Genomic DNA, 15789 nt, shown 5'->3' with positions numbered 1-15789 from the left:
ATATGAGGGCAGCCAATTAATATACATGAATCTATTTTTTTTCTGGACAGATACCAAATTACTAAAGATAATTAAGAGATTATTCTAGAAGCAGAACTACCTAGATTATTTGGAATTGAAATACTGATTCCCAGATTGCTAGATGTACAAGTTCAAGCAAGCATTTGTGGCCACATGCATATAAGTCCCAGTGGTTACAGATAAGACACTGTCACCACAATACCACACAATGTGTAAAAGAAATTCATCTATTCTAATTGCTCACCTGAAATGACCTTGAACAAAATCTCTAACAGTGTGGCTTGTACTTTTTTCTTCAGACGTAATCTGCTTCATTTTATGATCTAAGCAGGCAATCCTATTAGAACTGAGTAGAGGCAAGGCATCATGTTTCTTACATGCAGAACATGGAGTTTTTCTATTTGGTTCCATCAACTCTCACGCATGTCAGGGCCATGGAAGCGAGAGTTCCTTCACAGACAAGTGTGCTGTTTCCAACATATCATCGACAACCTTCAAGGGGTCCTGTTGAGGCATCGAGACTGCTGTCTGTGTCTGAGGCCAGTGTCTGCTCAGTGGACATGGATGAAATGTCATTGATAGATGATGACTGAGAAGGAGCGGCACTGCTACTTACTGCTGCATCTGTGCTAAGAAAACCAAACAGTACAGCCTGAGGCACGGCACTGCTTCCCAGCAGGGACCAGATTTCTGGCTCTTTCTAAGCTCGGTCTTTCCTGTTTCCCAGTCCTAACTATTAGCATGAACAAGAACCTGGTTGACTATATTCTGAACTTCTGGAACTTTTCCTTGAGTTCTTCTTTTACCCCAAGTCCCAATAGCCCTATGTATTTCCTGTGACACTCTCCTTTTCTTCCCTGTGGATAACATACAATCATGTTTGATCATGTTAGCTACTTAAAAAGACATCTGCTGATTTCAAACAGACCTTAAAAGGAAATGGCTGGATGTATCCTAGAAGTATCACAAGAGGGTTAAGCCTGAATAGGATTTAAGTGTCATCAGATGTTCCATTTATTACATAAACACCTAGTCTACAGAAAAAAAGAAAAAAAAGCATGGATATTCAAAGAGATCTTTTGTGATAAAAATACTTTCTAAAATAAAGATTATACACTCAAAATAGGGAAAAGTTTATTTAGTGCCCTGCTATATGCATTTTGTTTTTGTTCTGTGAGTCTAGAAGGCTGTTATTTTAATTCTGAAGGTAAATAAAGCTAGCCTATTTCCTGCTGTCCGAGATCAGGGTTTGCAGTCTTACCTAAACTATCTAGATGCCTAACACATATGCCATATCAAATACAAAATTCAAGAATAAGAAATAAGCTGTACAAATTTACCCCTGTGTGTGTGTGTGTGATTTCAAGTGCGAGTGAGAAAATACGTTTCATCCAGTAAACAAGTAGAAATCTGCAGATATAGACGTTAACACCACTAGTTAAATTAACGTCACTGGTATCAGAATCTCCTGTGATCAAAGACTTCTCTAATCATTAGGCTTCTACCAAATAGAAAAGTGGGAAATTAGATAAACCATTTTCTCAAAAGAAAACCAAACTCCATTTTACATAGATTTGTACTAATATTCTTCTTTTTTAACTGGATGGGATCAGTACAAAGAGGGCCATGTACACTGAAAAGGCTTCAAATTCAGTGCCTTCATCTCTACAGCAGCTGGTGCTAGGACGAAACAAGGATGTTTAAAATGCAGTTAGTTCAGGGCCTGGCACCTTGGAAAAACCTGACTGCTGCCACCTCTTCCACCACCATCAGGACAAGCCAGAAAGGCACCAACTCTTTCACACAAGGGGTTTTCACATACAGTGATGGTGGGCATTAATACATTGCTGTCATTTATAAAAGTTGAGTAGGCAAAGAAAATATTAGACAAGGGCACAATTAAAGCAATCACTAACCTGAAGGCTGATCTTTCACAACACCGTTCTTGCTTCTTTCTTCCCAGTCCATTACTTCTTTGTAAATTAGCTCTTCAAATAGAAATGCAAGTTAAAATGCTTTGTCAGTTCTTGACATGTCTGAACTCTGCTTCCAAATCAATTGGAACTACTCCAAGGGCACTGTGATGTGTTATTTTAATGGTAATATATAGTTAATTCATTAATACAGTCAACCTGTACCAAAACAGTCATTTTTGATCCATTGGACTTTACTTATTTAGGTGTTAGGGATCAACCTCAGGGATTTGGACATAATAGTAAGTGTTTTACTACTGAGCTATACCCCAGCCTGCTTCATTCATTATCTCTTTAACACATTAAGGCAGTCAAAGATGTAGGACTGTAGAGTGCGGTGAGAGTAATGAAGAGAGAGGAGAGGGATGGGGAAGGAAGAAGGAAAGATAGAGGAGAGGCAAAGGGGAGGGAGGAAGGAAGGAGAGGAAAAGGGAGACAGCAAACAAGCAGAGGGCTCTTAAGAGATGTTATAAAAGAACTGACATCTGATTCCCTATTACTGTGGTTTTCTAAATGTGACCGGGATCTGGACGGCCTAGAAGTTCCAGACTGGCCAAAATGAATTCACACATAAGCCATGTCTTGCTGTCAACTTTGGAATCCCTCAACTTCCTCTGATAAGAACTGATTGGCTACCACATAAGTTATTAGGGCATTCATGAACCAACATTAGCACATGTGAGCACACACTGAGGCCTATGCATGTGGCTTCGAGTACTACCATGTTGAGTGTATGCATGTGTGAGGACTGGCAAGCCATACTCTGGAAAGGCATGATCTGCACCCAGTGTTGACCTGTACTGACCATGGCCCTTAGTTACTGCTGACCTGCTTCTGAATGAAGAATTGCAAGTTTTGCTTCTTCATTACCAGCTTAGTTCTTGCGGTTCATCTTGAGGTAGTAATAACTTCTTGCCTATTTTTGACTGGCAATTCCTCCAAACTAGATTTGAAAATATACAACTACATGGCTTAAAGATATGCACAGACATTTGGATGACTCCCAGCTTCCACCCTCCGCCCCCATCTGCTTAGACAGGAATCTTTGCAGGAAATGTACGGCTTGTAAACCAGGGCAGCATGACAAATTTTCACATTACCAAGATGAGTGCGACACACTTACTGAATTCAAGTTTACCCAGTGTTTGATAATGAAAAACCATGTGAAAGGAGCCTTGTATTTCATGCCTGAAGCAAACTATGGTGTCCTACATGTTCCATTCTAACACTGTTGTCTTCACACTCTTTCTCAGCTGGGAAGTGGGGAGAGAGGAGACGGGAGCTTCTCCATCTCAAGCTCCTTCCCAAGGGGCTAGTGGCAAAAAGTAAAAGGCCTGCTTTGCAGACTGAGACGTATGATAGACCAGGATCAAAACAAGCTGCCCTTACCTTTCCACTCTTCAATCGCATGCTCCCTTTCTTCCAACTGGGCATCGTAAATCTGAGGTGGTGGCTAAAAATTAAATGACTTGTAAGGCCAACAGTTCAAAACCAATGGGACACACACAATGGGAAGGTCACAGGACTTGGAACACATCTAGTTTGCTTATAACATGGATTTAGTTTAATTAACATTAAAAAAATTTTGATAAATATATTTTATCAGTTTCAGAATCAAAATAATTAAGGAAAGTTAACCAAGAGAGTTATTAATAACAAACCTTTTAATAATCATATGACCCCAAGACACTCTGTAGAGATAACACCCAAAGGTAATTACAAAATTAATAACCATAAGCAGCTTTGAGATCCTCAGGGACAAGGCTCTGTCCGTGTGGGAGCTCAGGTGTGCCCTCTCTTAAAAGACTTCTAGTGTACAATCTTTCATGAGAGGACAATTATGTCCAAGCCCCAGCTCATGAATGGACTGTTCCACAATTTAGCTGCTCATAACCCCAATTCTTTTGATATACAACACTGTTAAACATGGTGGTTAATAGCTGGGACACAGCAATGAAGTAAACATTATTTCACTTGTAGTGAAAGATCATTCAGTGAAATTATGAAAACACACACATGAGCACCAAATGGGGAAGAAACAGCCGTGAGGAGACGGGTGGTGGAATGGACTCCTGGATGCTCTAGGGAAGGGTAAGCAAATCTGTCACTTCCAGAAAGTTGCTTAGTCTCTCTGATTTGAGGGCCTAAATAAGATATAATGAAAGCTGATGGCCTAGTGCTGGACACTATGAACAAATGCTTCATAAATCACACATCACCTTTTGCATACATGAAGACAACTATATCTCTGCAGTATAATTATGCTCACTCCTGAGTTCTCTGAGCTCTAGCCCCAACCCCAAGTGTGCAGGACTGCTGATCCAGGCTTCAGAATCCTTGTTCCATTTCTGTAATCAGGAGCCCCAATCTAGAACCTGCTATCCTCATGTAGCCATTCTGGACTAATAGAAGATCCACAGGTAGTGGCCCTGGAGATCAAAGTGGTCCTCTACACAGGCGTCCTTTCCAAACAGACACTTACCGCTTCTGCTTCTGCGGGGTCATACCAAACAGTGATATACGGGTGACGCAAGGCTTCATCCACAGAGATTCGCTTGTCAGGATCAATCACTAACATTTTTGATAATAGATCTCTGGCTTGACTTGCTGGGGTGAAAACAAATAATATACTTAGGCTGCTGGTGTAGAACCAAGGAAAGCACATAATCAAGAACCACGTGTAACCGTAGGGGTGGTGCAGAGATACACTGACTTGGAGAAATGTTTGGTGGATGCAAGATCAACATGGTTCAAAATATTTTGGGGTCCAGCCACTATTACAGACTAGGCTTTCAAGTGTGGTTTCATGCCCTTGCATCTGGGAGGGAGGAGGGTAAGTGTGGGCTTCAGTGTGTGGGGTGAGGGTACCAGGCAGTCTCAGACCAGCATTCAGATGACCTGAAGCTAAGAAGTTGAGGCAGGTAAGGTGCCCAGTACCTTTCTCAGGGTGGTATTGCCAGAGTGTGGGCATGAAGTGCAGGGAATAGTTTTTCTTTATATTAAATTAAAACAAAATTAGAACAGACTTTTAAAACCTCACAATAATCCCACATTCCCAGGGTATATAGCACGCTTCAAGATGCCTCTGCTTCGCCTAGCCTGTGTACAATGTTGACAACATATACCTTTTTAAAAAAAATCTAGAGATTAATAGTTAGGAAAAAAATTCAGTAAGTTTAGTAACTTGGCTAAGCAGAAGGCTCACAGGGCCTCAACAATGAAAGCTCACAATATGCATAACCAAGGAAAGGCTGAGGCTTGTCTGACCACACACTGCTTACCCAAAGGAGGAGAGAAGCAAAGGATCCTTTTTCCTCCGGTGAGCACATCTAGGAAGGACACAGAAGAGCAGGAGGAAGGTCCTTCCCACTCAATACTCCCATATGGTTTCTGACTCTAGAATCCTAGTGAAGCATTCTTTATATCTGAGAATTGTTTGAGTTCTGATCACTGACATCACAGTATAAGGGTCTTTTCCTTTTGTCTTTTGTGTGTGTGTATGTGTGGGGGGGTATGGTACATGCACATGAGTGTGTGGGTGTGTACACATGCAGAGGCTGGATGAGGATATGACGTGTCATCCTCTATTGTGCTCCACCTTTAAGATAGCATCTCCACTGAACCAGAAGCTCCAGTTCAGTGAGACAGGTTGACCAGTGAACTTCGGGGATCCACTTGTCTCCACCCCATAAAGCTTGGGTTACAGGCACACCCATGGCTGTGCAGGTGCTAGGGATTCAAACACAGGTCCACATGCTTGCAGAGGAAGTATTTTTACCCACTGAGACATCTTCCCAGCCCACAGCATAGGAGTCTTTTAGAGAGATTTGAATATTTTAATTTTGGCTAAGGGCTTCAGTTAGGACGTTTTCCTGAGGTCAAGACTCCTAGTCTTCAGCTTTTACTCTGCAGTGCCTTCACATGTCAGGCTCCAGTCTGTGCGTGACTTTACTTCAGGGTTTCAACTATTCTGTCTCCTAACATACAAAGGCTTTAGGACACAAACATTACAGAAGCAAGCGTCGGAATAAAAGAATGTCTTACTTTTTATTTTGTCTCGCTCAGATTCTGATGGAAATATCCAATCTGGAAAGAGTTCTTCAAATTTGATTCCAGGATACTTTGGTCTGTTTTCTACATAGTTTCTCACAGTTGGCTGAAGTTTTTTCATGAACTCTGCTGATGGTGTTCCCAGCTGCTCAATAACTTTATTCCACTGATCAATATCTAAGGATTTTCTTGAGGAAAATATGGCTGAAATGCCTTATATTCATATTACATATAGTACCATCATTCAAAGGAAAATCATATTTGTACCTATGGACGAGTAGGCAACTAGGCCACCTTACTGGGTCAGCAGAAACATTTTGGAATAATATTCAAGTAAGGTTTGGGTTTCCAAGTTACTTTTAAAAAAACCTCTTACACTCTTTATACTCTGCATCTTTATATGCTATGATCATGGTTTATTAAATCAATATAAGTACTTTCCTATTGTAGTTCAAAATAAAATTATGACAGAAATGATTCAACCTATGATAGAAATGATTAACATGAAATAAAGTAAATATCACATAAGCAAATTAAAATAAATTTTCATACTAAAGCTACTGTAGATTCACAAGTCTTTAAAGGACAAAGGAGCTTGAGAGATCCATCTGACCTCTCCTGTTCATAAATAGGCAACAGAGCCCTGTGGGACATGCAGATAAGGGAAGTATGGTGAGGGAAGGAACAGGAACCCGGGCTCTGGCTTTTCTGCACTTTCAGCCTAGTCCTTTCTCATGGGTTGTACTACTTCCTGAAACTGCCTGACAATGACAGCTTTCAGAGGCATTCTGTTTTAGTTGGCATTGACCCACCCCACCATCCCTAGAGCATCAAGCAATGCATTTTATTTCCTTTTAAAGAATGTGACCTGGGTTTCAGAGTCCACAATGTATTACCCACTCAAGGCTGTCAGAGTCAATCTTCCTGGGGACAACTTCCTCACCTGTACCAGGCAGATAATACCAGCTGTGCCTAGCTCACAGGGTGCTTAGGATGGCTGGGACAGTGTCTGTGAAAAGTGAACTATAAGCAGTGACATGACACAATGCAGGCTGTAAAAACCAAGAGAAGCTAAAAAAAGTGGCAGGTACTTCTCAGAAAATGCACAGGTATTGTAAAATCACCTACAGCCCAGTCATATAAGTTCAGTTCTTCCAAATGAATTTGGAAAACCTGCTCAGGAAATGTGCTTCAGAGGTCCAAGTCCTTAGCAAACTCTCCCTTCACACATTCTGCCAAATCAGAATCATGCGCACTTTTTATTTAACTATCTAGACACTTCTTCCCAGTGCTCAGCTCCTCACTGTGAAGACTAATGTAAGACCCCATGAGACCCTGTGTTCCCCACCCCAGTCCACTTTCCCCTACTCAAGGACAAGCACTTGTCACTCTTCTTGCCACCCCACCACCAGCATACTCTCCCCTGAGCCTTCTATGTCACTAACACAAGAATTCTACGTTAACACAGCAACCACTTTCTTTGACGGCCCAGCCTTTGCTAGCTATCACTCCATTCCTTACTGCTGCTTGCATAACCCCCTAAAGAGGTACTGATTTTGTTAGTAACTACAAATTCATAGCCCCTCATCCTCTCTGGAGCACACTCTCCTCAGACTTCCTGCCGGCCCTCTGGGAGAACAGTGGCAGCGGCCACTCAATGCAATGATCCATCTCAGGCTTTTCCTCAGTCCTGCTCCCTTGGTTCGCTCTCCAGTCTTGCCCGCTATCAACAGACCAGGGGCTTCCACATTCCTTCCTTGATTGCTAATCTTCCCCTTGAGTTTCATATCTGATAGATTTGATACTCCAAATCCCCACAGAGCATCTGAAGGTCAGAGCTTCAGAGCACAAGCAGACTTTAGGCCCTTCTCCCTGCCCTTGGCCCTACTGGTCTTGTGTGAGGCTCTGTCATCTCACCAGGTGACTAACAGCTTCTGCAGTGTCTCCTGCTTCTACTCTGTCCTTGGACAATCTACCCTCTACTGAGCTTTGCAGTGAGTCTATTAGAGCCTCACTCAGATGAGGCACCTAGAAATGGGTGGTGTTTAATAACTACCCTCTGGATTAATGCTACAGTAATGGGGTCACGGTGACAGATGGCAGGAAGGTGGAAAGGGGAAAGATAACCTGGGCAAGCCAGGTGGACCTTCCAGATGGGCAGAGCATAGGTCTCTCATTCCAAAAATAGGAAACCCCACCCAGAGAGGCTTGAATTTCTCCAGGATGCACAACTACTGGGGGCAGCAGTCTGAACTTGGGTTCAAGGCAGCTTAGCTAAAGTTTTCTCTTTCACAAAGGCCACAGTGGAGACACTAGATCCTTTTACACCGAGATCACAAGCAAATTGCTTGAGAGCCTCAGTCTGGTTTCTAGAACCTTTATATACCTCCCAAATTGTTCAATCTAATGTTTGAAAAAGCTAACTCTTTAGAAAATGTCATTTTTAAAAAAAATTTTTTTAAGTTTATTATTTTTATTTTATGTCTATGTGTGTATTGCCTGCAGGCAGGTAAGTACACTTGTGCCATGCAACGCTCACAGTTATGGATGGTTGTTGGCCACCACGTGGGTGCTAGAAATTCAACGCAGGTCCTCTGCAAGAGCAGCCAGTGGTCTTAACCCGAGCCATCTCTCCAGTGCTGAAAATATCAGTTTCTATATGGGGCTTTAAGAATAATTTAGGGTGACTTTATATATAAAGCATTAACTATTGATATTATAACATATTAATATATAAGTATTTTATTGCTTTAAGTTACTAAAATGTGCCAAAAGTACCTTTATTTTTTATTTTTGTATTTTTGGGAAAAACTATTCTTAATAAAAATAAGAAAAGGTAAAAAAAGGAGTAAGGATTGGGACAAAGTGAGTAAAAACTGACATTCCGGTCTATCACCCATTCATCACAACTCCACATGGTGTTTCTAAATACTAACTTTTGAACACCTCAACTTTCCTTTAGTTGAAGTTATCTATAAGTTACATTATAATATAATGACTTCCATTTATGGTTTGGAACAAGTGAATCTGAGGTAAGGTTATGGAAAGATGCTAGAAAAATTATTAGGACAAAACAAAATGTTGACATTTAACTTCCATATTATATAACCTGTGACATGGAAAATATAAAGGGAGGTAAATAAAATGAATAGAATAAAATCTTTTCATTCCAAGTTCATGTTGTGAATTCATATTTTAAGGAAGCTGTCTTCTTTTATAACTAAAGTTCCTTTTGTGAAACACATTCAAAACCCTGACTATAGAGCTTGATTTCCTTTTAGAGTAATCACGGACCTGCTACCAGATTAAGACAATTTTAATCTCTCATAACAAAAACAAAATCAAAGACTAGTGAAAATATGAGAGGTTAGAACACAAATGAAAAAGGCACACATGAAGAACCATGTCAGGGCAAACAAAAGCTGGAAGAACGCACGAGGAAAGAAAGGCACGCTGTGCGCTGTCTGTCCTCTCCTCACTGTCACTGACAGGGCCTGCTGGCCACAGGGGGAGTTCATCTTTTGTGTTCCCCAGCATGTCACAAAATACCCTTCTGGATAGTTTTTTTTAAATGTCTATAAAATGTCAGCAAAGTAAGAAATGAGAAAGTTTAGTATATTATTCTGACAAAACTTTCACTTTAACCTTTTCCACTTGTCTTACATAAAGTGCTTCAGTTCTTCAATAAGGGAAATATTTTCACATATAATGTAACTGAGAAAATAGTATAGTAAGTCACACACATATTTTAGCCTATATATTTAGATAGCATCTTCCCCAGCTAACTCATGGAATGAACTAATTTACAAAACAATATTTCTACCTAAGTATCAGAAAATATTTATCAAAGGTAAATAATTTCTTCTATATATCTAGCTATTTTTGATAAAGCTAATATAATTCGTTTAGCTTAACTCTTAAGTTTTTACAAAATTGCCACAGGTATTTAAGTAAACAAGAAACCGCAAAACTGACCCCGTTGGATTGTGACACTAATCTAACAAACATTACAAAGACCCCCTGCGAGTAGTCTGGATCCAACACTTCCTTCTGAGCATCCATGTAAGTAGGCGTCACCATGCTGCCCTCTGTATGGAAAGCACAGCCAGGGTCAAGGTCCTGGGGAAGGATACGGTCAGTGCCTTGGAATATCACACAACCTTTCACCAGCTCTCCCATGATGCAACCCACTGACCAGATATCAACTGAAAATAAAATGAAATGATAAAATTATGAAGTGTCATGAACAAAACAAAAGTGAGGAAAAAGGATTCTAACAGTGTACTAAACACACAAATATGGAAAAACAAGGGACTAGCTAAGGTGAACTGTGCACATTATGAATGACTGCTGGCCTCTAGTTTTGCCTTTGGTTTGCAGCAATCTGTGGTTTTAGTGCCAAAGAATCCAATACTTACAGCTTAGAAAACAAAAACAAAAATAGCAAACAAACAACAACAACAACAACAACAACAAAAAAAAAAAACAGAAACAGTAAGTGCCAAGAACACGAAACTCTTCGGGGCCACATCCCACCCACATAGCCCCAATCCCAGCAGCCTCCAAGGCCAAGTGCTGGGTCTCTCCCTGTGAAGGATACAGTCTCTTCCTGGGAACAGGACTTTATGGAGGACCATTTCTGCCATGATGCACCCGACAGACCAGATGTCCACTACCAAATACCAGGTGATTAAAAACCAGCCAGAGAGCCCTGTATCTCTTTTCTCCAAACCACCTCCCAAACATGACAGACCCACTGAACACCAAATCAACAGGTGGAACTTTTATAAAATCCTGACACATCTTCTGAATGATCACTTTCTAACCAGCCATATTAGAAAGGCAGAACTCAACAGGGAAGCTCTGGACTCCTGCAAGGCCCTGCCTGACCATCGCTCTGTGGTATCTGTCCTGTTCTGTGGGGTCCAGCATGGGGCACGCTAACTCTCATGGCACACAGGCAGGCAGAGCTGACACACGCAGCTACTGGAGGACATGCATGGGGAGAAGCTAACAGGGAGCAGTGCCTCTTAGAGCAGAGCACAGGCTGCACTGCATATAAATTCGGTCAAAGTCATTTCACAAGACCTGAGCAAACTTTCACTGATAAGTAATTAGTTAATTTAATTAATTAAATCACATTAACTTGTGACTTCTTTCTAATAAACTTGTTAAAAGCTAAATTTTAGCTTATATTTAGCTGATATTGCTAGAAATAAGTTTTGATGTTAAAAACATCAGTTTTACATGAAAGAAAACATTGCATTAGTCCATTTATATCAATATTTCAAAGAAGATAACAGTCTACAGTATTAGAAACGAGGAGAGTGAGAAGGTACCCAGAGATGCCAGCAAGGTGGGTTATGTGCATGTGCTCACGGGAAGCTGCACGCTTCTATGGGTATGCTACACTGACCAACGATCAAAATGCTCATTTCAAAAGTGAAAGATTTAAGCTCAGCATGGGGGCACACATTTTTAATCCCAGCATTCAGGAGCCAGAGGCAGGCAGATTTCTGTATGTTTGAGGCCAGTCTGAGTTACATAGTGAGACCCCATCTCACATCTCACAATAAAACAAGGTGAAAGATTTTAATAAATGAGAGTAAAAATAAGTGACTTATCTGTGGCTTACAGTTATCTATGTGAGCATAGTCCTCAGACTATTTCACTTGGTCAGAGGAAGATTCACTAGTGATGACCATGAGTGTAGTTCAACTATCATGGCTGCTGCAGTTCTAAAGACTCACCATTTTCCTTGTAGCCCATGCCCAGGATGACTTCTGGAGCCCGATAATAGCGAGTTACCACGTAGGGGGTCATCATAAAGTTGGTGCAGGCTGTCCGGGCCAGGCCAAAGTCAAGGATCTTAAGGGTACAGTCTGATTTTACTACAATGTTGCTAGGCTTCAAATCCTAGAAAAGAAATTATTTAAAATTTAAGAATGAGGGGCTGGAGAGATGGCTCAATGGTTAAGAACACTGGATGTTCTTGTAGAAGACCCAGGTTTGAATCCCAGCACCCACATGGCAGCTAACAACTGTCTGTAGCTCCAGTTCCAGGGGATCCAACAGCCTCTTCTGTCCTCTGTGGGCACTGCATGACACGGGTGCACTTCAGTACATTCAGGCAATACATATATACACATAAAATAAAAATAATAAATAAGATATTTTTTAAAAATAAATAAAATTTAAGAATGAATCTACAACTGATAAAGGCTGGATTCCACACTGGCAAGGAACTGTGAAACTGGTGGCTACTGAAATGACTGTATGTGAGGTCAGAGAGGAGGATGGGTGGAACTGAATTATGGGACTGTGAGTTCCTGCTTCAAAACAAGTCAGAGGTCTCTCACTGCCTTTCACTTCTGTTCTAAAACTCTATAGCCTGGGGACTAGAGACATGACTCAGCAGTTAAGAGCACTGACTGCCCTTGTAGAGGCCCTGGGTTTGGTTCCCAGCACTCACATGGGGGCTAACAACTCCAGTTTCTGGGGATCTGACACCCTCTTCTGGCCTCTGCAGACACTGTACACGTGGGTGCACTTAAATACATGCAGGCAAAACATACACATAAAATAAAAGTTAATTAATTTAAAAAATACTTTAAAAACCCTTAGTGCCTGCAAGTCCCTTAAACAAAATGGAACAGTGTTTTCATATAACCTGTGCATACCTCTGATATACTCTTGAAGAGTTTTAAAACATTTATTTTTATGTGTATGAGTGTTTTGCCTGCATGTGTATAAGTACACCACCTGTGTGCGATGCTCACAGAGACCAGAAGAGAGCATCAGATGCCTGGAACTGGAGTTACAGATGTTGTTAGCCACCACTGGGTGCTGGCAAATGAACCCTCTGCAAGAGCAGCCAGTGCTCTTAACCACTGAGCCATCTCTCCAGCTCCCTGGTATACTTTAAATCATGTCTGGATGACGATGATACCAAAAATGATAGACATGCTATGAAAATAGTTATTACTGTTTAGGGGATAATTACAAGAAAAAAGTTTGCATGTGTTTGGCACAAATGCAATTCTTGTTTTTCAAATACTTCTGATCTGCGGATAGCTGAATTCAATGACGTAGATGCCAAGGATACGAAGCGTCCACTGTACTGTACTACTCAGCCATCGCTGACAATAGGCTGGCCTGGAGCTATGTGCACAGCTGCATGAACAAGAATACTTAGAGAAGCACTGCTTCTAACGGAGACAAATGGCAGCAGTGGAAACCATGTTCATGGTCAAATGAGCCTGAGAGGATCAGGAAACATGCCTATGTCAAGACACTGTCACCTGTCAGAAAACTGTAGGGGCAGATGAGTTTTGTGGGAACAACTTTACATATTACTGCCATCTGCTAGAAAACTAGGATAATAAACCATTTCTGGGATGTCTGATAGGGACACTGGTCCTCATACCTGGTGCTCTGTGAGAGGCATCACCAGCAAGACTATGAGAGGCAGCTGGTGTCTGCCAAAGAAAAGGTAAAGAGGTCACGGGACTCCTGACCGCTCTACCAAAACCCACAGACTCTCTCCAATACAACACAACCAGATTTGGGGCTCTAAAACTGAACTACTATCAACTGACTTGAGGACTCCCTTTCAGTTCCAAGATAGCAGAGTCAAGGCAGTTCTGCCTCCTCAAATCATGAGAACCATCCAAAAGATGGGAAATAAGAAACACAAGTGAAGACATAAATGACAGCTGACCTTCGTGTCATGCTAGTCCCACAGACATTGTGCAGATGGCTACCAGAACATAGCAGCCATTGGAGTACCATTGGCTGTGCCCAAAAAGGCAAGAACAGAATTGAGGATGCTGGGGGGCGGGGAGCGTCACCTGTTAACCATGACTACTGCTTGTTCAAAATCCAGCTCCAGACCCACCAACTGAAGAGATGCTGTAGGAGGAAGGACTCTCTGCATCACGCTAAGTGTCATCCATCTGGATATCTCTGGTCCTTTCCCATAGATACTTAGGCATTAATTCAGAGAAAGAAGGGGACTGACCAGATACTTTGAGGATGACTGGATACAAGTTCTGAGTACAAGGTGAAGCTGTAATACCCTAAGTATCATCACACCTCCTTCACCTGGAGGAAGCATCATTCAGGCCAGGTAGTAAATGGAATCTGGTCCAGATTTATTCAGATCATGCTAAAGTGGAGGTGAAGCATTAATACAGACCTAGGGAAAAAAACTGTTAAGAGAATATTACCATCCATCCCATGAGTCATGGATGGTTCCTCAATCTCTTTTGTAATCTGTTTAGAAGAGTGTATGTGTGGGGCTGGAGAGATGGCTCAGTGGTTAAGAGCACTGACTGCTCTTGCAGAGGACCCAGGTTTGATTCCTGGCACCCACATGGTGGCTACGAACCATCCTTAACTCCAGTTTCAGAAGAATCCAAAGCCCTCTTTGACCTCTGCAGCACTGCATGACATGGGTGCACTCACATACATGCAGGCAATACACTCACACACATAAAATAAAAATAATAAATATTTTTAAAAAAGAGTGCATGTGCATAAGCAACATGCCAGAACACTACTATCAAGACCTTACTAATCTGCTTTAGCAACTACATGAAATCAGCACAGTAGCTACAACCAGGATTTGTGAATGGTGAAGACTGTGGTAGCCTACAGCCATTCTCCAGGATCCATGGGAGTGTCTTCAAGAGCTGGATGGGTGAATTTACACCAAGATGTAAAAGGGACCACCATCCCTGTATCTTAATGGCAGCACTGACATCCTCTGTCTCTCTACACTCATGAGGGGCAACAACGTTATGGATCTATACACTGCAAGGACAGCTTTAGGCTTCCATTTGGTCTTCTCTGTCCTCATACTCTTGCCTCTCAGGCCAAGGCAAGGAATCAATGTTTAGGTTACTCCTGTTGCCAATTATATCAGATCCATCATAAAATTAGGGACTAGATAAGCACAAAGACCCAGGGGCTTGCTTTGGGTCACTAGACTCAGACCCTCTGGAATAAAGGTTTCAGTTGCACACCAGATATTCTGTTGGGATTTCCATCTTGGAGGGAATTAAGTTTAGGAAGTAAAAAACTCAGAAGCTTCAGGAAGTCCCTGAAATTGACCAGATTCACTAGGCCCCTCCCTCCCCAAGCATAAATATACCATAAGGACTGCTGAGAGACTCTCAGACCAGCTGAACTACCTGGAGAGCCACACACCAGCCAAGTTGCCTGCAGACCAACTAACCACCTGGAAAGGACACTCTGACCTGTAGAAGCTGCAGTGTGTACCAGGTTTCCAGCTTTTGTGAGCCATCACTTATATGCGGGTGGACTTTTGATGATGCAGCTGTTTTGAGTCATTCCTGCTCCTCTAAGTAACCCCACACTCACATCCCTGGTAAGTAACTGAAGAGCCAGAATGCTCTGACTCCATTTTGGCTAGTTTCTTTAGATAAGCCCAGACAAGCTCAGGCATATTGTACATGTAAAAGCCTTATAAGGTATGAACAAAAACTTCTGACTCTAAAAGATATTAGTCAACACATTCCAATGCCCTGAAGACAGCCCCTACCAATCAAGACTTTCCCCGTACACAGGATATGGGGGCATCCAATTATTTTAAAAAGATGCTTGGCACGCATGGGTTTCTGTGGAGTGCCCCAATAAAAGCTCCTCTCTGCTATTGTTCAGGGCCAGACTCCATCTTTGGCTCATGAAGTCTGTGCTCAGCTGGCCGCCATTTGGTTGTTGT

At 41.8% G+C, this 15789-nt stretch overlaps 1 protein-coding gene across 3 annotated transcripts in view; it reads right to left on the bottom strand.

The window, feature by feature from the left end:
• Mapk9 (mitogen-activated protein kinase 9) overlaps positions 1–15789 on the bottom strand; it is a gene marked incomplete in the record, with an annotated part of 68918 nt that overhangs the window by 2436 nt on the left and 50693 nt on the right. For 2 of the 3 annotated variants that reach the window (XM_029555636.1, XM_017802964.2), the window contains 7 exon segments: positions 1–645; positions 1938–2009; positions 3384–3447; positions 4477–4601; positions 6039–6221; positions 10178–10249; positions 11795–11960. In XM_029555636.1, coding sequence (XP_029411496.1) covers positions 503–645; positions 1938–2009; positions 3384–3447; positions 4477–4601; positions 6039–6221; positions 10178–10249; positions 11795–11960 — 825 coding nt within the window. 3 annotated transcript variants of the gene reach the window in all.

This window comes from Nannospalax galili, unplaced genomic scaffold (assembly GCF_000622305.1).
Source record: "Nannospalax galili isolate Female #2095 unplaced genomic scaffold, S.galili_v1.0 scaffold1206, whole genome shotgun sequence".
Lineage (NCBI taxonomy): Eukaryota > Metazoa > Chordata > Mammalia > Rodentia > Spalacidae > Nannospalax > Nannospalax galili.
The sequence above is the reverse complement of the archived record's forward strand: the minus strand, read 5'-3'. Positions and strand labels throughout refer to the sequence as shown.